At 34.9% G+C, this 25,075-nt stretch overlaps 2 protein-coding genes and 2 long non-coding RNA genes across 4 annotated transcripts; 1 reads left to right on the forward strand and 3 right to left on the reverse strand.

The window, feature by feature from the left end:
* Positions 1–4,469: 4,469 nt before the first annotated feature.
* LOC123302452 (mucin-3B-like) lies at positions 4,470–5,141 on the reverse strand. The gene has a single exon (XM_044885355.1). The coding sequence runs from the start codon at positions 5,139–5,141 to the stop codon at positions 4,470–4,472; it is 672 nt and encodes a 223-aa protein (XP_044741290.1).
* A 2,480-nt stretch (positions 5,142–7,621) lies between these two features.
* LOC123302453 lies at positions 7,622–9,666 on the forward strand. The gene is made up of 4 exons (XM_044885356.1): positions 7,622–8,369; positions 8,429–8,730; positions 8,796–9,550; positions 9,645–9,666. The coding sequence occupies exons 1-4, from the start codon at positions 7,622–7,624 to the stop codon at positions 9,664–9,666; spliced, it is 1,827 nt and encodes a 608-aa protein (XP_044741291.1).
* Positions 9,667–21,835: 12,169 nt separating this feature from the next.
* On the reverse strand, positions 21,836–22,323 carry LOC123302687. Its single transcript, XR_006535547.1, has 2 exons — positions 22,291–22,323; positions 21,836–21,896 (listed from the first exon to the last, which is right to left on the reverse strand). It is a non-coding gene; the product is annotated as an uncharacterized LOC123302687 (long non-coding RNA).
* A 2,264-nt stretch (positions 22,324–24,587) lies between these two features.
* On the reverse strand, positions 24,588–25,075 carry LOC123302693. Its single transcript, XR_006535549.1, has 2 exons — positions 25,043–25,075; positions 24,588–24,648 (listed from the first exon to the last, which is right to left on the reverse strand). It is a non-coding gene; the product is annotated as an uncharacterized LOC123302693 (long non-coding RNA).

The following is a 25,075-nucleotide window of genomic DNA, read 5'->3' on the forward strand; positions in this document are numbered from 1 at the left end:
CTTCTTATGCCACGAACACCTACATACATCGCCATAACGCTGCCCTCCGCGTGCTGTACTACTTCTTGAGACACAAGTATGAAGTGGACCCTACGCCAGTCCTACCATATGCTCCAGGCGAGATCGAGTCCGTCGTCAAGAACGAGAAATGCATTATCTTCTGGAATTTCTCGTTTCCAACTACCAGGCAGCTCTCTGCTACTAAGCCTGATATAGTGCTCCAGGATATCTCATCTAAGACTATGTACGTCATCGAGTTATCTGCGCCTGCAGAAACGAACATAGTCACGAAGGAGGAGCAAAAACGGACTAAATATCTTGATCTCTTACAAGAACTACGACAACTACAACCTGGCTACTCAGTCAAAATGGTTGTCCTCATTATCGGTTGCCTAGGCGGAATTCGTCCCACTCTCGAGACGAATCTATCTCAAATTCCGGTCTGCAGGTCTCATCTTCGTCACCTTATCTCTTCCATGCAGAAGGCTGTCATTATAAGCACCCTTCGTACATTGAGATCGCATCAGACTGTCTTCAAGTAACAGCCCTTGAAGTTTCTTTTTTTTCTTTTTCATTTCTATTTTTTAGTAGGTTCCACATCGCTGCGGTGCAGGGACGGAGCCTGCTTGACCAGGACATTAGACAGACTTACGTACCACCGACTCGGAAAACAGACGGACCAACAGACGTCGCGTGGACTGACGGACGTACAGACTACACGGCCACAAGTCAGTGAACTTTCTTCAAAAGACGTAGCTGCCTTGTGAAGATTTATGTCTCTCAAGGAGATGGGAGGCTCTGGGGTGTAAATCCTGTATCCTCTCTCCCTCCTTGGCAGGCATGAATTCGTTAATTTCAAATTTTATAATAATAATAATAATAATAACAATAATAATAATAAACCCCCACGGGGACAACTGGTAGCCCTAGTTGTTCGGGAATTGGCGCTCCCGGGGCCCGAGCCAACCCACTTATGTTGGTGAATAAAAGGATTAAAAGCCTCGGAAAACAGCCGCTGCCTGGGGGTTATCGCCAGGGCACATCTGGAGCCACCGCTGGATGTGACAGTATGCGACCCGGTGGTGGTGGGTTGATGATCAGGCGGCCACCCATCACCAAAGAAGCTACAGCCGACGACGGACGAGACACCCGTGATGATTTGCCTGTGGATGTTCCATTACCGCAAATGGAAACGGCCACCGCAGACAATTCTTCCAGGAGACGCATGAAGTGGACAGACGAAATGAATCAGTTCATACTGCGAACCTACCTGGAAGTGACCCGACTTGAACAGGATAAAACCGGATACAGACAAAAACTATACCAACAATTCACACAAAAATACACAAAGCTTACACACATCACAGAACAGCGACTCGCCGATCAACGCCGGACAATTATCACACATACACTCATTCCCCTTACAATACAAAATCAAATTAGACAACAAGTTCACCACCAAATACACACCATACACAACACAGGCATAATACACATGGACACACAGACAACACAAACAGCTGAAAATAACAATAGTAACAATAGCAACGATAACACATCCATCACACATATCCAAAACTCACTTAACACTGCATTGGCGGAATTCACAAATTTAGACCCCACACAGAAACACAAACTACCAAAACTACACCATTCACGCAATCTCACCAACATAGTCAACACGCTTAACAATTACATTTTACCACAATACTTATCCCAGGACACAACATTTACAGATTTACACAACATCATTTACTGCGGAGCTGTTGCAGCAGTTAGTTGTAATGGTCTCAAGGTAACATCACCCTTAAACATACGAAACACACGCACTTCACAAACACGCGTACCGGCTTGGGAAAAGCGTTTAAATTCTCGTATTGCGAGTATAAGGCGGGACCTAGGCCGGATCACACAATACATACAAGGAACGCGTACACAAAAACTCACCAAACACATACAAAACATCAAAACAACATACAGAATACACTCCAAATACGATGTACATAACACCGCTCAAGAGGAATTTAGGGATACCCTGCACCAAAAACTCACTGTATACTCTACACGACTCAAACGATACAAAGATGCACACAAACGAAAAATACACAACACTCAATTCCAATACAACCAAAAGTTTTTCTACCGATCACTCACACACAACAACACACCACAGCACGATACACAACCACCCACAGAACACTCACTTTTTACATATTGGTCTGGTCTTTGGTCCGAGGAAGTTCAGCACAATGTTGAAACCTGTTGGATCGGAGACGAAATCCACAAAACAAACAACATTACACTCATGACAAAAACAACAATTACTACAAAAGACATACACAACGCTACACAACACTTACACAATTGGAAGAGCCCTGGCGTGGATCAAATACACAACTATTGGCTGAAACACTTTACATGCACACACGAACACCTCGCAAGACATTTTACAAAATTCATACAACACCCTCACACAACACCTCCTTTTCTAATGAAGGGCATCACTTATATGATACCGAAGGATAACGATGCAATAAATCCAACAAAATACAGACCCATCACAAGTCTATCTACACTATACAAGTTAATCACTTCATGCATCACACAAAAAATTTACACACACATTACAGACAACAACATTCTCGCAGAGGAGCAAAAGGGCTGTCGGAAACTATCAAGAGGTTGTAAGGAGCAACTCATTATAGACTCGGTGGTGATCGAACAGGCCAAACACAACAACAGAAGCATGTACACAGCTTACATAGATTACAAAAAAGCATTTGATTCCGTGCCGCATTCCTGGCTTCAGAGAGTATTGAATTTATACAAAATTGACGAACACATTATACAATTTTTAACACACGCCATGTCGTTATGGACAACCACTCTAAATTTAACACACAATAGCACGACCATTACCACAGATACCATACACATTAGACGAGGTATCTTCCAGGGAGACTCATTGAGCCCCCTTTGGTTCTGTCTCGCTCTTAATCCACTATCACATATACTCACAGATTCGGGATGCGGTTTCAAGGTAAAGTTCGACAAAGAATTCCATAAAATATCTCACCTTTTTACATGGATGACTTGAAACTGTATGCCTCCACCCAAACACAATTAACACATTTAATGCGACTGACTGAAATATTCTCTGCTGACATCCGGATGGAATTCGGTACTGACAAATGCAAAACACAACACATACATGCTGACCCAGGAACGCCTGTTTTATTTGACCTGCAAAATGGTGGTCTCATTAGCCCCATGGAGGAGGGACAATTTTACAGGGAATAATGGCTGCCTAAGCATTGATGACGTCATTGGCTTTGACCAATAGTGGCGGAGAGTGAACGGGGGGCGGGACGTTGACATTAGTCAGCAATTTTCAAGAATATGTTGAAATAGATTTGACCTTGAAAAATATTGTAATTTGACACTTTAAATATACATGATAAAATTCAAGACACGTGACCGGATGTTAATATTTTTTTTTTTTTTTTTTTTTTTTTTTTTTTTTGAGTCAGCGATGTAATATGACACTTGAAATTTACATAATAAAAATACATGTTCAAACTTGTTTGAATGGACTTTGATCTTAAAATAATTTTACACGTGTCAGCAATTTTCAAGAATATGTTGAAATAGATTTGACCTTGAAAAATATGATATCATCATCTTGTTACAAGTTGTTTGAAATAATTTTACATGTGTCAAAACACGTGACCGGATGTTAATATTTTTTTATGATTAAGCAATGTAATATGACACTTGAACGTGTTAGATAATAATTTGCAAATCTGAATTCCAAGAAAAGAATATTATGAGTCTGCAATTTTCAAGAATATGTTGAAATAGATATCATCTAACCTTGAAAAATATTGTAATTTGACACTTTAAGTATACATGATAAAATTCAAGATACGTGACCGGATGTTAATATTTTTTTATTGAATCAGCAATATAATATGACACTTGAAATTTACATAATAAAAATACATGTTTAAACTTGTTTGATCTTAAAATAATCTTACACGTGTTAGATAATAATTTGCAAGTCTGAATTCCAAGAAAAAATAATTAGTTTGAATTACGATTATAAAAATATCAAATTACAACTTTTTTAGTGGGGGGGATAATGCTATAAAAAGTGATGTACGTTGCTGTTGAAGTATCTCTTTTGAAATTCACCTTTGCTTCAGTTAGTTTTTTCTGTATATATTTTTTACATTATTTTTATTATTATTATTATTATTATTATTATTATTATTTTTTCTCTCATCTATTTCATAGCAGGGCTGAGCCCGATTTAGTTTACCGCACGGACACAGTCAAGTGACGGTAAACTGTTTTTTCCTTGTTCTGGTCTGTCATGTGAACCGGAGAATGTGTGTGAGTGTGCGTGTATATTTGCGAGGGTATTTTTGTTCTTGTAGTGTGTATAAATGTATGTATGTTTATTGTGTTCAGCGACCTCGCCTTTTGGGTGATGTGTGTGGTGTTGTATTGTGTTGTGCTCGCTTTCGCGTTCGATGAGCGATTGGGACGTTCTCCGTCGGTTTTGAATAGTGTGCAATTTGGTCATGTGTGAGTCTTGTGAGTCTTACAATGGGTGAAGTGTTTTGTGTGAGGTTTTGATTTATTGGTGGTGGTACGTGTATGGGTGTTGTGGTTAATAAAGTTATACTATGTTGTGTTTCTTGTGAAGTGTTTTGTGTTTTGTTTGAGACATCTGATGGTCTTGATATTTGATCTTGTGTGAGGCTTGTTAACCGAGCAATGGGTGGTGTGTTATGTGTTTCGTTTCGATAAAGTGGGGGTGGTGCGTGTATGAGTGCTGTTGTAGTGTAAGTAATGATGTTGTGTTGTGATGAGTTTGTTTCTTGTGTATTGTTTTGTGTTTGGTTTGGAGAATGTGCTGATGTTGCGTGTGTGAGTGTTGTTGTAGATGTGCTGTGTTGTGTCGGGTATATTTCTTGCGTTATGTTTTGTGTGTGTAACTGTGTGTTGTGTGGGTGCTGGTGTGAAGTTTCCGTGTTTGGCATGAGTGTGTTTGCATTGGTCGGAGAGTATGTTGTGTTTGTTGTTGTTTGTTGAGCAGTGGTTAATGTTTGTGTTTGGAGAGTACTGTGTCCCATAGAGAGAAACTTTCTCACTATACGGCAAGTATTAATTATAACTGCCTTTTGTAATTGTATGTATGTGTTTTTGTGTAGTTCAAGTGTATGCAGACTGTTGTGAAGTGTTGTTGGTATGACGCCTATTGAGCTTAGTATCACCGGAACGACAACAACTGTTGTCATTTTCCATTGATTCCTCAGATCGACAGCTAGATCGGTGTATTTTGTTAGTTTTTCAGTGTGTGTAGACTGAAGGTTGTGTGTGTTGGGTACTGCAATGTCTATGAGGAATGTGGTTTTTGTGTGTTTGTGTATAAGTGTAATGTCTGGCCTGTTGTAGTGTACCGCCTTGTCTGTGATAATTGTTCTATCCCAATATAATTTGTGCGTGTTGTTTTCGAGAATTGAAGATGGAGTGTATTTGTAGTATGGTGAGTTGTCTGTTGTGAGTTTGTGTTTTATGGCGAGTTTTTGGTGTATTATTTTTGCTACCTGATCGTGTCTGTGTTTGTAATCTGTTTGGGTAAGACGTGAGCATGCTGATGTAATGTGTTGTATTGTTTCTGGTTTTTGTCGACATTGCCGACATAGGTCTGTTTGTTGTGCGTTGTCTTTGAGTATGTGTTTTCTGTAATTCAGTGTATGTATGATTTGATCCTGTATTGCAAACATGAAGCCCTCGGTTTCCGGAAAGATATTACACTTGGTCAACCAGGCTTGCGAAGCCTCTCGGTCAATACAGTCGTGACTAAGCTCATGAAAATACCTTCCATGTAAAACCTTCGTTTTCCATGTCTGCATGTTTGTGGATGTGTGTTGTGTTTTGGTTGGTGGAAGAGAGTGTTGTGTTGTGTGCATGTTAAGTGGCGTGTATGACTTGTCTGCGGATGTTATGGCATTGTGTAAGTGTGATGTGTGTGTTTTAGATTGGAAGTACTCGCGTAGGCTATGGAGCTGGCGATCGTGTAATAGTTGGATATCTGTGAGACCACGTCCTCCTAAAGACCGTGGTAAAACCAACCTGGCTGATGATGAGTGTATGTGGTGTATTCTGTGTTTTGTCATAATTGTTCGTGTTTTAATTTGTATGTTTTTAATGTCTGTGTTTGTCCACTTTATGATTCCGAAGGAATATGTGAGAAATGGTGTAGCGTATGTGTTGATGGCTCTAACGGTATTTCTACCATCAAGACCACTTTTGAGTATGTTTTATTATTATTATTATTATTATTATTATTATTATTATTATTATTATTATTATTATTATTATTATTATTATTATTATTATTATTATTATTATTATTATTATTATTTTGTTTTTAATATATTTATTATTCTAAAATTAGTCTATATATTTTATACAAAAAACAATTATTACTCAGTTGTAAGTTAACTTTAGTGTTGAACGTTCGGTAACGTATATTTTGCTTAGTATTTGAAAATATAACGGTAAGTGTATAAATTTTTTAAATAATATTGTGAAACTTAAATATAATTTTTTTGAAAGATGGACACCTACGAACAAAATGTTATGCAGACGCTAAACGTGGTACCTCAAGGTGGTAGCACTGATATGATGAAGAAAGTGGAGAGAGCGTTGAGGCTGATCAAGACGGTGGAGGAAGCTGAGCGATGGATGGTACTAAATAAGCAGAACATCCGCTTATTGAAAAAGATGTTGATGTTGAAGAAAGAAAATCCTCTGCGTCTGGAAGCTAATATTGGACTTTGTAAATCATACCAGCGGCAACTTCACCGACTGCGATTAGATTTAGTTAAACAAGGTGGTGGTGTCACCAAAAAACAAAATCGACATCTAATCTGGGAGACAATTGAAACCCACCACCAGGGCAGGGTGAAGACTGGTATGATTACAAATTTGGATTATAAAGATCCAAATATATTTTTCAACCGGGCATTTCCAATGTTTAGAAGACACGTTCGGCGTGAGCTAGTGAAGCATCCCCTCAAGGTAAGTAAAATTTAAGATTTATAATTTAAATAGTCTAATGAGATCTTGAATTTTATTTCAGGTGTATATTATGTTCACGGGCAATTTCATTAAGCCCACCACCAAAGAGGAGGATTTGAAAACTTTTATAACGTCGGCCAAGGAAATGTATCTGACAACGGACATGCAGGAGTGGTACACTGATCATGTCAAAAACTATTTGTTGAAAAAATTGGAAGAATTCCAGGAACGCGATAGCGGTTGGGCTCTTGACATGATCATAAATATTCGAGTCCACATGAATAAGCACTCTCCGATCACAGCTGGGACATTTTGTGAACTACCATCAGCAATTAAATGTAGAAAAGCTGTGATTAATGTCCAGAATGATGACCAACATTGCTTTTTATTGTCGATAATGTCAGCACTTTACCCGGTTGAAAGGAATCCTCAACGCTTGAATAAGTACCCGCACTATAAATATCATTTAAAATATGATGGATTAAAGTTTCCCATGTCTCTAGATCAAATTAATAAATTTGAAAAGATGAACCCGCATTTATCGATTAACGTGTACGGCTACAAAGATACGTTTCTACGTGGTTTGGAAATTTTTCCGGTACGCGTTAGCTCGAACACTGCGGGGGAGAAAATTCATCTATTGGCTGTGGAGAATGGGAACAGTCACCACTTTTGCTGGATAAAAAATTTAGCAAAGTTGAGTCGATCGGGTGTAACAAAACACGTGCGTAAAATTTATTTATGTGATCGATGTCTCAACTATTTTGCTACAGAAGTCAAACTCCAACAGCATTCAGTAAATTGTGGTGAGAAAGAAGCGGTGCGGGTACGAATGCCTGAAACTGATGACGAGCGGTTCGTTGAGTTTCAGAAATTTTCTCATCAAGAACCAATTCCATATATTGTATATGCAGATTTTGAGGCGTTATTGGTACCACAACATCATGAAGACATGGAAATGGATCATGGGTCTTATACGCAAAATATTCAAAAACATGTACCCTACAGTGTAGGTTACTATGTTCATTGTACCCATGATCCCAACCAATCGTTTTATAAGGCATACCGTGGTACTGATTGCGCAAAATGGTTTGTTAAAGAACTGGAACAGGTTGCGTATACATTGGAAAAGAAAATTAAACACGTTGAACCAATGATACCGCTCACCATCGAACAAGAAATGGAGTTTCTGTGTGCAGAAAAGTGTCATATTTGTAAAAAATCTTTTACACCAACAAATAGTATCCGCGTGCGTGACCATTCACACATCACAGGTATGTATTAATATTTATTATTGTTAAAATTTTATCTAATTTAAATATTTATTTTACAGGTTATTACAGAGGTCCAGCACACCAAATTTGTAACTTAAATTATCAAAATTCAAGGGTGATACCTGTTGTGATGCATAATTTAAGCGGATATGATGCACATTTTATAATAGAACCTCTGCTAACAGAATTCGATGGTCATGTTGATGTGTTGCCCATCAACAAAGAAAAGTACATCAGTTTTACCAAACACGTCTCGGACATTCAATTACGATTCATTGATTCCTTTAAGTTTCTCTCTGAAAAATTAGATAATCTGGCTTCCTATTTAGATAATGATAAAAAAACTATTTTACATAGAGAGGTAAGTCATAAAAAATATAAATAAATAAATACTTTATACAGAGCCGTATCTTTTTTTATTTGCAGGTCAGTGATGATGAACAATTTCAATTGTTAACAAGAAAAGGTGTATTTCTTTATGAATACATGTCTAGTTGGGAACGTCTTGATGAGGTAAGCTTACCCACAAAAGAGGCGTTCTACAGTGCATTAACAGATGAGCACATAACGGATAAGGATTATAATCATGCTATACAAGTATGGAATACATTTGGTTTACATACACTAGGTGAATACTCTGACCTGTATATGAAAACTGATGTGTTTCTACTTGCGGACATTTTTGAAAATTTCCGTAAAACTTGTTTGCATAAATATGGCCTTGATCCAGCTCACTCTTATACACTAGCTGGCTACGCATGGGAAGCCATGTTGAAATACACCGATAAGAAACTGGAATTGTTCACTGATGTAGATAAGTTTCTGTTTATCGAGAGAGGAATCAGAGGTGGTGTGAGTCATTGCTCTAATCGCTATGCAAAAGCTAATAATAAGTACATGACAGAGGGGTATAATCCAAATGAAACACAACATTATTTGATGTATTACGATGTGGTGAATGAATATGGAGCAGCAATGTCTACATCTTTACCCACTGGAAATTTCGAGTGGGTTGACACACCAGACGTCATGGAAATTGCAGACGATTCACCAGTCGGTTTCATTTTAGAAGTGGATCTGGAAATACCCAAAAACCTGCATGATTACTTTAGCGATCTACCACCATGTCCGGAGATAGCAAAACCACCAGGCTCAAAACAAAAATACCTGCTTACAACTCTGTACAACAAGACCAGATATATCGTGCACTATAGAATTTTAAAATTATATATACAACTTGGTGTGAAAGTAACAAAATACCATCGTGTGTTACAGTTTGATCAATCTCCATGGTTGAAATCATACATTGATTTCAATACCGAAATGCGTAAGAACGCAACGAATGATTTTGAAAAATCATTGTTCAAATTGATGATCAATGCAATATTCGGTAAAACCATGGAGAATATTAGAAAACACCGGGTTGTTTACATACGAAAAAATTGGGATGGAAAGCATGAAGTAAAAAAATTGATTGCTAAGCCCAATTTTCATAGTATGACAGTGCTCGATAATGACGTCAGTATTGTAGAGCTGAAAAAGACTGAAATATTTTTAAACAAACCAATCTATGTAGGCTTCACTATTTTGGATGTATCGAAGACGTATGTGTATGATTTTCATTATAATTACATGTACCCTCGATACGGTCGTGAAAATGTTAAGCTTTTATACACAGATACCGACAGTTTAGTTTATGATATATCAAATATTTCCGTCTATGACGTCATGAGGCAGGATATTGATCGCTTTGATACTGCTGACTTCGCACCTGATAACATCTATAAAATACCGCTTCGTAATAAGAAAGTAAAAGGTTTAATGTCTGATGAAAACAACGGTGAAGTAATGTTGGAATTTGTTGGATTGCGAAGTAAGATGTATACAGTTCGGGTGCAAAACAAGACAGAGACGAAAAAATCAAAAGGTCTCAAGAAGTCAGCAATTCGAAAGCTTACTTTTGATGATTATAAAAAATGTTTGATAGAGAATCGGAAATCATATAATCATCAACAAAGCATTCGATCGAAGCGCCACAAAATTCATACCATCAAACAGCAGAAAGTGGGCTTATCACCATTTGACCAAAAACGATACATTACTCACAATTCATGTGAAACAAAACCATGGGGCCACTATAGCATTATTTGTTGAGTGTAAGTATTTTATATTTTATGTTTTTAATATTTAGCTAATTTTTGTTGTTGTTTCAGAAATGTGTCCTGCTGTTGTTGTGATGATCCTCAAAGTGGTTTGGTATTGTGATAGGTGTACAAACAATTGATAGAGTAGTGCGCATGAACAATTGATAGAGTAGTGGTGGGGGTGTCAAAAAATTGATAGTTAGGTTGAATTATTGTAGAAAACAATTTAGTGTTAGTTTAAACATAAAAAATGCAAGACTTTGGTAATCATAATAGTGATAACAACTGTATTGTTAATATGATTAAAGATAATTGTAGTTTAAGTACTATAAACAATGTGTTAACAAAGTATTTTAAAACATTAGTTAATATGGCAATTAAATGTGGTCGACCGGAAACTTTAAACTACCTTATTGATAAGGTAGAACAAATGGGCTTAGAAGTGAAATTTTCCCCATCATCAGACGATGAAGACAAACAAATTTGGAACTGGATTTAAAAAAATATCCATTCTGGACAAAATGATGGAATTGTAGGACTATCCATTTTTGAACAATCTTACTACAGTGTATTTACATCAGACAAGTTATCCGACTATGTTCAAGTGAAAGAAATAATTGAAAATTATCTTATGAAGAAAGATAATGATGATGATGATGATGATGATGACAATGGACACTTTTCAGAATAATAATTATAATGTATTTTCGATAAGTTATAAATATATATTTTTTAAATATTATTATAATACAACTCTGTTTTTATACTTTTCAGAATAATAATTATAATGTATTTTCGATAATTTATAAATATATATTTTTTAAATATTATTATAATACAACTCTGTTTTTATATGTTATAGATAAAATTTTACAATAAAAATAATATTTTTACAATGTGATATTTTTTATTTATTTTTTTATAAAACACAAATATGTTCGCAAAAACGGTCCACTATGACAAATTTTTTATTGTTACAAGTATGTTCATAAAAACGGTCCACTATAAAATAAGACTTTTTTGTCAATATATGAACCCTTTATATCTTCGTTGCTGTTATCCTTCAATAAATATACAGGTCTCTTTCTAAACAGGTCTGTTTCTAAACAGGTCTCTTTCTAAACAGGTCTGTTTCTAAACAGGTCTGTATCTAAACAGGTCTGTATCTAAACAGGTCTGTATCTAAACAGGTCTGTATCTAAACAGGTCTGTATCTAAACAGGTCTCTTTCTAAACAGGTCTCTTTCTAAACAGGTCTGTTTCTAAACAGGTCTGTTTCTAAACAGGTCTGTATCTAAACAGGTCTGTATCTAAACAGGTCTCTTTCTTAACAGGTCTGTATCTAAACAGGTCTGTATCTAAACAGGTCTGTATCTAAACAGGTCTGTATCTAAACAGGTCTCTTTCTAAACAGGTCTCTTTCTTAACAGGTCTGTTTCTAAACAGGTCTGTTTCTAAACAGGTCTGTATCTAAACAGGTCTGTATCTAAACAGGTCTCTTTCTAAACAGGTCTGTATCTAAACAGGTCTCTTTCTAAACAGGTCTGTATCTAAACAGGTCTCTTTCTAAACAGGCCAGTATTAAACAGGTTAAAACCAGTATTAAACAGATACAGACCAGTATTAAACAGATACAGACCAGTATTAAACAGGTTAAAACCAGTATTAAACAGATACAGACCAGTATTAAACAGGTTAAAACCAGTATTAAACAGGTCAAAACCAGTATTAAACAGATACAGACCAGTATTAAACAGGTTAAAACCAGTATTAAACAGATACAGACCAGTATTAAACAGGTAAAAACCAGTATTAAACAGGTCAAAACCAGTATTAAACAGATACAGACCAGTATTAAACAGGTCAAAACCAGTATTAAACAGATACAGACCAGTATTAAACAGATACAGACCAGTATTAAACAGGTTAAAACCAGTATTAAACAGATACAGACCAGTATTAAACAGGTTAAAACCAGTATTAAACAGGTCAAAACCAGTATTAAACAGATACAGACCAGTATTAAACAGGTTAAAACCAGTATTAAACAGATACAGACCAGTATTAAACAGGTTAAAACCAGTATTAAACAGATACAGACCAGTATTAAACAGGTTAAAACCAGTATTAAACAGGTCAAAACCAGTATTAAACAGATACAGACCAGTATTAAACAGGTTAAAACCAGTATTAAACAGATACAGACCAGTATTAAACAGGTTAAAACCAGTATTAAACAGGTCAAAACCAGTATTAAACAGGTCAAAACCAGTATTAAACAGATACAGACCAGTATTAAACAGGTTAAAACCAGTATTAAACAGATACAGACCAGTATTAAACAGGTTAAAACCAGTATTAAACAGATACAGACCAGTATTAAACAGGTCAAAACCAGTATTAAACAGATACTGACCAGTATTAAACAGATACAGACCAGTATTAAACAGATACAGACCAGTATTAAACAGATACAGACCAGTCTAAAACAGGTCAAAACCAGTATTAAACAGATACAGACCATTATTAAACAGGTCAAAACCAGTATTAAACAGATACAGAGCAGTATTAAACAGATACAGACCAGTATTAAACAGGTCAAAACCAGTATTAAACAGATACAGACCAGTATTAAACAGGTCAAAACCAGTATTAAACAGATACAGACCAGTATTAAACAGGTCAAAACCAGTATTAAACTGATACAGACCAGTATTAAACAGGTCAAAACCAGTATTAAACAGATACAGACCAGTATTAAACAGGTCAAAACCAGTATTAAACAGATACAGACCAGTATTAAACAGGTCAAAACCAGTATTAAACAGATACAGACCAGACCCCAAACAAAAATTGCTCTTAGTCCTTATGATGACAAGCGATACATTATACTTGGTTCCTATAATACACTACCTTGGGGTCTGGTCTGTATCTGTTTAATACTGGTTTTGACCTGTTTAATACTGGTCTGTATCTGTTTAATACTGGTTTTGACCTGTTTAATACTGGTCTGTATCTGTTTAATACTGGTTTTGACCTGTTTAATACTGGTCTGTATCTGTTTAATACTGGTCTGTATCTGTTTAATACTGGTTATGACCTGTTTAAGACTGGTCTGTATCTGTTTAATATTGGTTTTGACCTGTTTAATACTGGTCTGTATCTGTTTAATACTGGTTTTGACCTGTTTAATACTGGTCTGTTTAGAAACAGGTCTGTTTAGTACTGGTTTGACCTGTTTAATACTGATCTGTTTAGAAACCGGTCTGGTTTTCAGTATATTATATTTTCTTCCCTTAACTATTGATTTCATTTTGATGGCTGAAATTTCCTGCGTCACGTGATGCGCATAACGGCCGTAATCTATCGCAAATTTCGTCGATTGTATTCCAGTACACATAATCTATGGGATTATTAGTTATTCATGATAATGTTAGACCGCTACCAGAAGCAGCAGCTGATGGGTATAGATGTTTCTTAATGATTTTTTTATACTTAAAACTTTTAGTTCCTTGAATTTGACCCTGAGAGTCATAATTCCGCCTATTAGCGTTTGTTGATGTTACAATTTCTAAATAGTTACGCATGTCTTGCTCTGAATAATGTTGTTAGCTAGCTGTTTCGTTGTCTGAAGCATGTTATCACATGAACGCATGCAAATTAAGTGACCTATACAGTTGATAGACAGTGCTTAATAATCTAACAAGCATCATCAATCAACCCATATAATATGCTCTTTATATGGAATATAATAAATCAACTTACGTACTATAGATTAGATAAAAAATTTTATTTAAAAAAATTATAATTTTATATTAAAACAAAATACATAATCATCTAATTTTTTAATATTATTTATTGTTTAATACACAACAAACACCTCCGTATAAAGATCTATTAAAAAATAAAGTAATAAATACATAATAATATTTGTAGTGCAATGTTGATGTTGATAGATGCATGGGACTTTTGATACACTGTTATTCTTATAGAGCGATTTTACACCAAATTTTCGATGTGGACTACTTTTACAGAATTTTGAATTAATTTTTTAATCCAATTTTCTTTTCTTCACCTTTGTAGTATATAACATTATGAACGACAACAATTATATCTGTCATTACATCGAAGTATTGATTCATTATATGATGTATATGAATCTTGATAATTTTTTGATATATAAAAGAGCTATCCCATTTAAGAGTATGGCATCTTGATTTTGAATGATGTGAATACACGACTTGTTGGTTTATTTATTTAGTAAAAATTGTATACATAGATGTCCACAAATCGTAATATTAAAACTGTGATTGCAAAATAATATTGAATGTCACATCAGTTAAAATATTTAATTATTTCCTATGATGGCTTTAAGTTACCAAAGCTTGCAGTTTATACTTTTTATATACCGTACAGTGTGTAACACTATTTTTGGATACATCATGGTTGATAATTCCTGTTTCATATTTATATGGTCTTTTAGGTAGGAGGTCATGCATAAAAACACTACAAAAATACGGAATTTTAAATTGTTTAGCATACGCATGTAGATCTGTATCGTAAAGTGCTCTGGGTTGTATTGAAATTTTAGTCTTAGTTACATTGCATTTTCATAAACAACAACCCGCTCTGAGTGTTTAATACCAGAAAATACAGACACACAAACATACCATGGTCCTCTATTTTCAGATTCACTACAAACAATAATATGTGGCCCTAGTGGTTGTGGTAAAACCAATGTTATGTTGAATTTAATTTAAGATGAAAATGGTTTACGCTTTGAAAACATTTATGTGTACAGTAAATCTGTTTACCAACCGAAATATCAATTACTAGAAGAGACTTTAAAATTAGTGGAAGGGGTTGGCTATTTTTCCACTTAGTGATACTAGTGAAATTCCTAGTCTGAATGAAGCTCGAGAAAAAAGTCTTTTCATTTTTGATGATGTGAGCTGTCATTCACAACAGAGAAGTAGAGAATACTTTAGTATGGGTCGTCATCGAAAAATTGATTGTTTCTACCTATGTCAGAGCTACGCACGTGTTCTAAAGCATAACATAAGGGGCAATGTTAATTGCTTGGTGCTATTCAAAACGGATAAAATGAATCTAAAACACATATTCTACGATCATGTTGGCTCTGATATGAATTTTCAAAAATTTCATGATTTATGTCGACATTGTTGGAGTTCACCAAATGGATTTGTTGTAATAATGAAAAATTTCTCTATGAATGCAGGTCGTTATAGGAATGGATTTGATGAATTCATTGAACTGTAGTGTCACCCAATACTTTATGTGAATAAATATATTTTTTTTTTTAAGTTTCTTTGATTTAATCTAATTATTTCTTTTATTTAAAAACTGCAATCATGCAAAAAATCATCTTGAGAAAGAATTTATTCAGGATTGTGTTAGAAATTCGACGCACCAATATATATACAGGGTATTCTGTTATTAACTACACACCGCCTTTTATGATGTAATTTGTTTTTTTTACTAAGAATCTAATGTTTTCTAGGAAAAATATAATAAAAAAAATGATATAATCCAATTGAAATCAGTTCATATCCCTTCTTTAGTTTAATATTATTAAATAAAATATACTAATATCTACTGATTATCATTGGCTGCTGGTTATCGAATCATAGTCAGTGAATGAACAAATTTATCAATTTTTACCATAACTGTAGCGCCCAAACCAGGCCTCAAATCCAAAATTGGTAAATGACTTTTTCCTTCGTTTTATGAGCTTATTCCGTAGGCTGACGATCTACAGTTAATAACAGAATACCCTGTATATATATTGGTGTGTCGAATTTCTAACACAATCCTGAATAAATTCTTTCTCAAGATGACTTTTGTAGGATTGCATTTATTTTAATATAAATAGAATTATTTTTTCTAGTTAAACATAAAAGTTAATTTTTTTACAATGGAGCAAGTTCAAATGTATCAACAAATTTATTATTTAATATCAACAAGTATGTTTAAAATTTTAGTGTTAACTAATAAATTATTAATTATAATTTTTTGTGTTTTTAAGTGCAAATTCAAACGGCAATACAAGTTGTGCAGGTGTATATCAATGAGGGTATAATCCACGAGTGTGGATTATACCAAATAATATATTACTTAGCATTTAGTAAGTCTTAATTGTTTTTCTCTTAAGATAATTTATTAATGAGTTTTTATTATTTTAGAACCGCATAATTATATCAATATAGCCTTAGAAATTACTACAAATTTAATCGAAGACAGCATGGGGGGAATAATGTGAAGTGAGTACTTTATATGTTCAATTTTATTTTAAAATTTCTAATGTTTTTTATTTTTATTTTTCAGGTTAATATTTATGATAGTAGAAGAGTCAGGTCACTTTCAGCGCAGTTGGATGGTACACTTTTCAAAAAAGGGCAAACCTAGGTGAATGTTGGAAACCTCGGAAGTTGGAGGGGATAGATGACGTCATTGACCAATAGTAAATCAAGATGGCGTTGGAAGGTGTGGTGGGGGTGAGGGATGACATAAACGGGGCTTGACCAATAGTGGTGGGGAGTGAACGGGGGGCGGGACGTTGACATCATGTACGTTTTGGCCCAGTTGGATGGTACACTTTTCCAAAAAGGGCAAACCTAGGTGAATGTTGGAAACCTCGGCATTGACCAATAGTAAATCAAGATGGCGTTGGGAGGTGTGGTGTTGGGGAATAATGGCTGCCTAAGCATTGATGACGTCATTGGCTTTGACCAATAGTAGCGCTGTAAAAATCAAGATGGCGTCGGGAGGTGTGGTTGAATTGGTGTGGGGGAATGGCTGCCTAAGCATAAACGGGGAATTACCAGGTGACGTCATTGGCTTTGACCAATAGTGGCGCTGTAGTCGGCGGAGAGTGAATGGAGTGAACGGGGGGCGGGACGTTGACATTAGTCAGCAATTTTCAAGAATGTGTTAATTTGACCTTGAAAAATATTGTAATTTGACACTTTAAATATACATGATAAAATTCAAGATACGTGACCGGATGTTAATATTTTTTTTTTATTGAGTCAGCGATGTAATATGACACTTGAAATTTACATAATAAAAATACACGTTCAAACTTGTTTGAATGGACTTTGATCTTAAAACAATTTTACACGTGTCAGCAATTTTCAAGAATATGTTGAAATAGATTTGACCTTGAAAAATATGATATCATCATCTTGTAACAAGTTCAAACTTGTTTGAAATAATTTTACATGTGTCAAAACACGTGACCGGATGCTAATATTTTTTTATGATTAAGCAATGTAATATGACACTTGAACGTGTTAGATAATAATTTGCAAATCTGAATTCCAAGAAAAGAATATTATGAGTCTGCAATTTTCAAGAATATGTTGAAATAGATATCATCTAACCTTGAAAAATATTGTAATTTGACACTTTAAGTATACACGATAAAATTCAAGATACGTGACCGGATGTTAATATTTTTTTATGATTAAGCAATGTAATATGATACTTGAAATTTACATAATAAAAATACATGTTCAAACTTGTTTGAATGGACTTTGATCTTAAAATAATTTTACACGTGTCAGCTATTCTCAAGAATATGTTGAAATAGATTTGACCTTGAAAAATATGATATCATCATCCTGTTACAAGTTCAAACTTGTTTGAATAAAAATACATGTTCAAACTTGTTTGAACATGTTTAAACTTGTTTGAATCGCATTAGATCTTAAAATAATTTTACACGTGTTATGAGATTAGAATAAAGGTTTTATTTAATAAAAATCCTATAAATATTTTTTTTTTATTTATTAATGATTAAAATTTACATTAAAAAAAAATTTACAGAAAAAAATTATTATTATGAATCTGAAAAAACACATAAAGTATTGGTGACACTACAGTTCAATAAATTCATCAAATCCATTCCTATAACGACCCGCATTCATAGAGAAATTTATCATTATTACAACAAATCCATTTGGTGAACTCCAACAATGTCGACATAAATCATGAAATTTTTGAAAATTCATATCAGAGCCAACATGATCGTAGAATATGTGTTTTAGATTCATTTCGTCCGTTTTGAATAACACCAAGCAATTAACATTGTCCCTTATGTTATGCTTTGGAACACGTGCGTAGCTCTGACATAGGTAGAAACAATCAATTTTTCGATGACGACCCATACTAAAGTATTCTCTAATTCTCTGTTGTGAATGACAGCTCACATCATCAAAAATGAAAAGACTTTTTTCTCGAGCTTCATTCGGACTAAGAATTTCACTAGTATCACTAAATGGAAAATATCCAACCCCTTCCACTAATTTTAAAGTCTCTTCTAGTAATTGATATTTCGGTTGGTAAAGAGATTTACTGTACACATAAATGTTTTCAAAGCGTAAACCGTTTTCATCATAAATTAAATTCAACATAACATTGGTTTTACCACAACCACTAGGGCCACATATTATTGTTCGTAGTGAATCTGAAAATAGAGGACCATGATATGTTTGTGTGTCTGTATTTTCTGGTATTAAATTTTCAACACTCAGAGCGGGTTGTTGTTTATGAAAACGCATTTTTAATGTAACTAAGACTAAAATTTCAATACAACCCATTTTATAAACATTTAAATATATGTGAACTTAATTGTTTAAATCATTTAGTAGTATGTCACATCAGAAGCAACAACACAAAGGAAGAGGTATTGTTAACACACTTATAAATAAATTACCGTTTGAGTTACACATACCAACTTATCAATATTGTGGACCTGGAACTAAGCTGGCAGAACGATTAGCGCGTGGTGATAAACCAAAAAACGCATTGGATCAGGCTTGTATGGTACATGATATAGCATATTCAAAAAGTAAAGACTTAAAGGAGCGTCATCTAGCAGATAAACAATTAGCTGAAGCCGCTTGGAAACGTGCCAAAGCATCTGATTCAACAATTGGTGAAAAAGCATCCGCTTTATTCGTTACAGGCGCCATGAAGGCAAAAACTTCACTTGGTATGGGATTAAAAAAGAAAAAGATGAAAAAGACAAAGAAAACTATAAACTTTACAGCATCAGTGCGAAAGGCACGAAATGCATTGAAAAAATCACAACCAACGGACTTAAAAGCAGCAGTAAAAATAGCAAAAGCAGCCGTGCGAGGTCAACGTATTAAAGCGCCCACACGTGTAATACCAGTTCCAAAGTCTGGTGGTATACTTCCATTAATTCCAATATTCGCAGGACTCTCTGCTTTAGGTGCTTTGGCTGGTGGAGCGTCGGGTATTGCTAAAGCCGTTACAAATTATAAAAGTGCTCGTGATCAACTTAATGAGAGTCAAAGACACAACAAAACAATGGAAGCTATAGCAATGGGTAAAGGCTTGTATTTAAGACCGTACAACAAAGGCATGGGGTTATATTTAGCAAAAAACTAATTGAAACGCTACCACGTAGAGCACTTTACGATACGGAGCTACGTGCGTATGCTAAACAATTTAAAATTCCGTATTTTCGTGGTGTTTTTATGCGTGACACCCTACCCAAAAGACCATATAAATATGAAACAGGAATTATCAACCATGATGTATCCAAAAATAGTGGCACACACTGGACGGCATATAAAAAGTACAATCGAAGTTTCATCTATTATGATAGTTTTGGAAATTTGAGACCGCCAGTGGAAGTCATTAAATATTTTAACGGATGTGACATTCAATATAATTTTGATAGGCAACAACAGTTTAATACTCCGATTTGTGGACATCTATGTATACAATTTTTATTAAATAAATAAACCAGCAAGTCTTGTATTCACTTCATTCAAAATCAAGATGTCATACATGCTTACATTTACAGGGAATAGCTCTTTTTTAACAACAGACTATTCTCCACCAATTAAATTAGATAAAAATGAAAATTATGAAATGGGTCTAGTAGATTTACAAGGGTACAATTCCATACCTAATATACACAGCCACAATAACATGTTTTATTACGATGATAAAGTTATAGAAATACCACCAGGATCTTATGAAGTTGAAGATATTGAACGTTATTTAAAAGAAGCTGTAGGCGATGAGGTGACACTACAAATAAATGCTAATACAAATACATTAAAATGTGAAATAAAGTGTACTGTGATAATAAACTGTGAACCATCAGATTCTGTTTGTCGCATGTTGGGATTTAATAAACGAAAACTAGATGCAAATAAAAGGCATGAAAGTGACAATACAGTTAATATTTTACCTGTAGAAACAATTTATGTTCAATGTAATATTACAAATGGATCGTATCATAACAATGAAATCAGTCACACATTGTTTCATTTTTCACCAAATCTACCACCAGGTTATAAAATTGTGATACATCCTATGAATGTTATTTATTTACCAATCAACTGTCAAACTATAAGCAACATTACGCTCACGTTAGTGGACCAAACTGGTAAATTATTTAACTTTCGAGGTGAAAACATTACAATTGGATTACACTTGAAAAAGATATAATGGGTTTTGTATTTAATCATCCTACACGTTATGCTGGAGGCAGTGTTTCTACAAACCGTCTTGAACCGTTCAACAAGGTTCAAAGTATTTTGATTGTAGGTTTGGTTGACAGTAATTAAAAATCAGTCAAATTATAGTAATAAGCGCGATCAAAATCATTATACGGATTGGGACAGAAAAACCCTATCTAAATCTAAACACACACACAAAATAAAAAAATAAAGAAAAATCATTCAATAAAAAAAAAAAAAAAAAGAGTTGAATTAAAATCACGCTAGCGTGTGAACGGACGTTAGTACACGCTAACGTGTGAATGACCACCACGCGCAACAATTATTAAAAGTTAACAAACAATAACAACGTAGTTCGGCGCAGGAATACAAAACCGAGCAAAAAAGCCAAAAACAATTTAAAAATGAGGTCTCTTAAACAAATCACCCTTGAAGGATACACTTCGAATAAACATTTTATTAAAATTAATAATTTTACACGTTTGTGCCCGCAACGCGAGCACGTTTTTAATATTACATCGACAATTCATGGATTGGGATAATTAACGATGGAATTACTCTTGAAAAAAAAAAAATCACCGTTGAATGGTACACATCAAAGATAAAATTTATTAAAATCAATAGCATACACGTTCGTGCCCGCAACGCGAGCACGTTTTAATATTACATCGTACAATTGATGGATTGGACTTACATAAAAGATCAAATTAATGATACCTGGACATTTCATCAACGGCTGGTGTTGTTTGTTTGGTTGTGTATAGCTCGGTCATCCTCAGGTGGTTTTTCCTAGATTTTCAAGGTACGGTTATTAATTTCCTTCTGTTTTAATCCGTATTTACCAGTAATTGGAGATTTACCTACAAGAAATTCAAAAGTTAATATTCGTAGTTTTAAAATAAGCGATTGAACATTTCCGATTCGATTTCCATTAAATATATAAATTTTGTTGAGTATGTGGACCAATACCGCGCTTAGAAGGTAGCTGACCACGAGTTTAGACAGCCCTATTTACGGGTGTCTCGAAAACTCGCTCGGAGCTGTACTTCGCGGTCTTTAATCTTCGCTGTATTCTGCCCCGTGTAATGCTTGACTAAATCGAGTCACGGGTCAGATACCGAGGATAGTGAATTGGTTCACTGCACAAGAAGAATTTTACGCCAAAATCGGAAATGTTCAATTCAAACTAGGATCACACATTTTAATAAAACAAAAAAAAATAATAAAAAAAAAAAACAAAAACAAAAAACTTACTTTAATAAGGTTAGGTCGCCTTGTGATTTTGTGATCTTTTTAGTTTCTTTTTTTTTAAATTCATTTAATGATTTTAACTTTAGAACTGACATATTTGTAAACGCTAAAAACAAAAAGAAAGAATATTTATATGTCAATTTAAATAAATTAACTTAAGTGTTGAATAGAAAATTACTTACATGTGTTTTTTGTTGTCGTCAGTATTTTGACATTTCATTGATAGCCCATAGAGTTGTAGTCGCTTAATAGACTTCTACTCCATCCTAGACCGTTCCTTGTCCACTTTAATTTTTTTTTCAGATTCGATCACACTTACTAAGATCGCGGATAAAAAACGCTTCCACTTGTCATCGATGCCACAGTTGGCAAGTTTATAGAAGATTTTAATATAAAGTTCTCTTATAAATGCCAAAGTTGGTAGCATATAGCGTAGGGTAGTTGATCGAGTCTGGATTAGAAAAAAAAAAAAAAAAAAAAAGGATTATTTGGTCATAATTTAAAATAAATTTTGCAAAAAAAAAAACACATACTACTAAATTTTTTTTTATTGTTCGTACGAGCGCAAACGTCTAGGTGAACTGCCGGAGGATGCCGACTACACGGTCCAACAAACACACGACATCATCAGCAGATGTTCCAATGGTTGTGACAACAATCGTCGTCAACACAACAAATACAACAAGTAACACTGCTGGATTGGGTACCATTGTCGACGCAACTGCACCAAGTTACGCTACTCCGCCAGATATTCCAGGTGCTCATGGTATTACGACAATAGCACCATCAGTGTCGAAAGCCAATTCCACCCTACCCACGACAGTATTGGTTGGAAAGGTACCACAAACAAATATTGGTACGAGTCCTGGAAACGTACCGATATTGAATCCTGCGCCTGGTATGGTCCCACTTGCGTCGTCTGCACAACCTCAGCAGTATTTTGGTTATGGGATGTGGAGTGTTCCACAGTACGAACAAACTCTTTTAATGTGTCCAAATCATGTGAATCATGCGCCAACTACGCAATCGAATACAACTCCAACACATCATCCTGTTCTTGCGCCACCAGCACAGGCAGGTCCGACTGGTCAACCTGCGCCAACAACAGCAGTAGGAGAGGAGGACGCCACACTATCAAGAGTCATACAGTTTATGCGTTCCCAAACACGACTCAACGCATCACATAAGCATGATATTCATGAGGTAAATCTCCAATAAAATATTTATGTGAATCCATAAGTAAGTTATCATGTAGCCAATCCTGCAATCAAAGTGCGAATATGACAGACGGACATACAGGAAAAATTTCAGCCTAGACGAGGTACCACAAACCTTTACCTCTCTGCAACGTCAGCGGGAGGAGGATCGTGAGCTACGGCTCATCATCCAGCGCCTACGGGCCGGAGATGATGTGATAGGCTATGAGTTACGGGACTCCCTCCTTCTGAAATTGTAGGGAGGAATGGGTTGCGACGTATCCCTGTACCTAAAACTAGTAGACAATAATAAATTCCGAAATACAACAGTAGTTCTCCTTAAAGTGGGGGAGACTGAACCGTTCAACAAGGTTCAAAGTATTTTGATTGTAGGTTTGGTTGACAGTAATTAAAAATCAGTCAAATTATAGTAATAAGCGCGATCAAAATCATTATACGGATTGGGACAGAAAAACCCTATCTAAATCTAAACACACACACAAAATAAAAAAATAAAGAAAAATCATTCAATAAAAAAAAAAAAAAAAAGAGTTGAATTAAAATCACGCTAGCGTGTGAACGGACGTTAGTACACGCTAACGTGTGAATGACCACCACGCGCAACAATTATTAAAAGTTAACAAACAATAACAACGTAGTTCGGCGCAGGAATACAAAACCGAGCAAAAAAGCCAAAAACAATTTAAAAATGAGGTCTCTTAAACAAATCACCCTTGAAGGATACACTTCGAATAAACATTTTATTAAAATTAATAATTTTACACGTTTGTGCCCGCAACGCGAGCACGTTTTTAATATTACATCGACAATTCATGGATTGGGATAATTAACGATGGAATTACTCTTGAAAAAAAAAAAATCACCGTTGAATGGTACACATCAAAGATAAAATTTATTAAAATCAATAGCATACACGTTCGTGCCCGCAACGCGAGCACGTTTTAATATTACATCGTACAATTGATGGATTGGACTTACATAAAAGATCAAATTAATGATACCTGGACATTTCATCAACGGCTGGTGTTGTTTGTTTGGTTGTGTATCGCTCGGTCATCCTCAGGTGGTTTTTCCTAGATTTTCAAGGTACGGTTATTAATTTCCTTCTGTTTTAATCCGTATTTACCAGTAATTGGAGATTTACCTACAAGAAATTCAAAAGTTAATATACGTAGTTTTAAAATAAGCGATTGAACATTTCCGATTCGATTTCCATTAAATATATAAATTTTGTTGAGTATGTGGACCAATACCGCGCTTAGAAGGTAGCTGACCACGAGTTTAGACAGCCCTATTTACGGGTGTCTCGAAAACTCGCTCGGAGCTGTACTTCGCGGTCTTTAATCTTCGCTGTATTCTGCCCCGTGTAATGCTTGACTAAATCGAGTCACGGGTCAGATACCGAGGATAGTGAATTGGTTCACTGCACAAGAAGAATTTTACGCCAAAATCGGAAATGTTCAATTCAAACTAGGATCACACATTTTAATAAAACAAAAAAAAATAATAAAAAAAAAAAACAAAAACAAAAAACTTACTTTAATAAGGTTAGGTCGCCTTGTGATTTTGTG

Source organism: Chrysoperla carnea, chromosome X, assembly GCF_905475395.1.
Source record: "Chrysoperla carnea chromosome X, inChrCarn1.1, whole genome shotgun sequence".
Classification (NCBI taxonomy): domain Eukaryota; kingdom Metazoa; phylum Arthropoda; class Insecta; order Neuroptera; family Chrysopidae; genus Chrysoperla; species Chrysoperla carnea.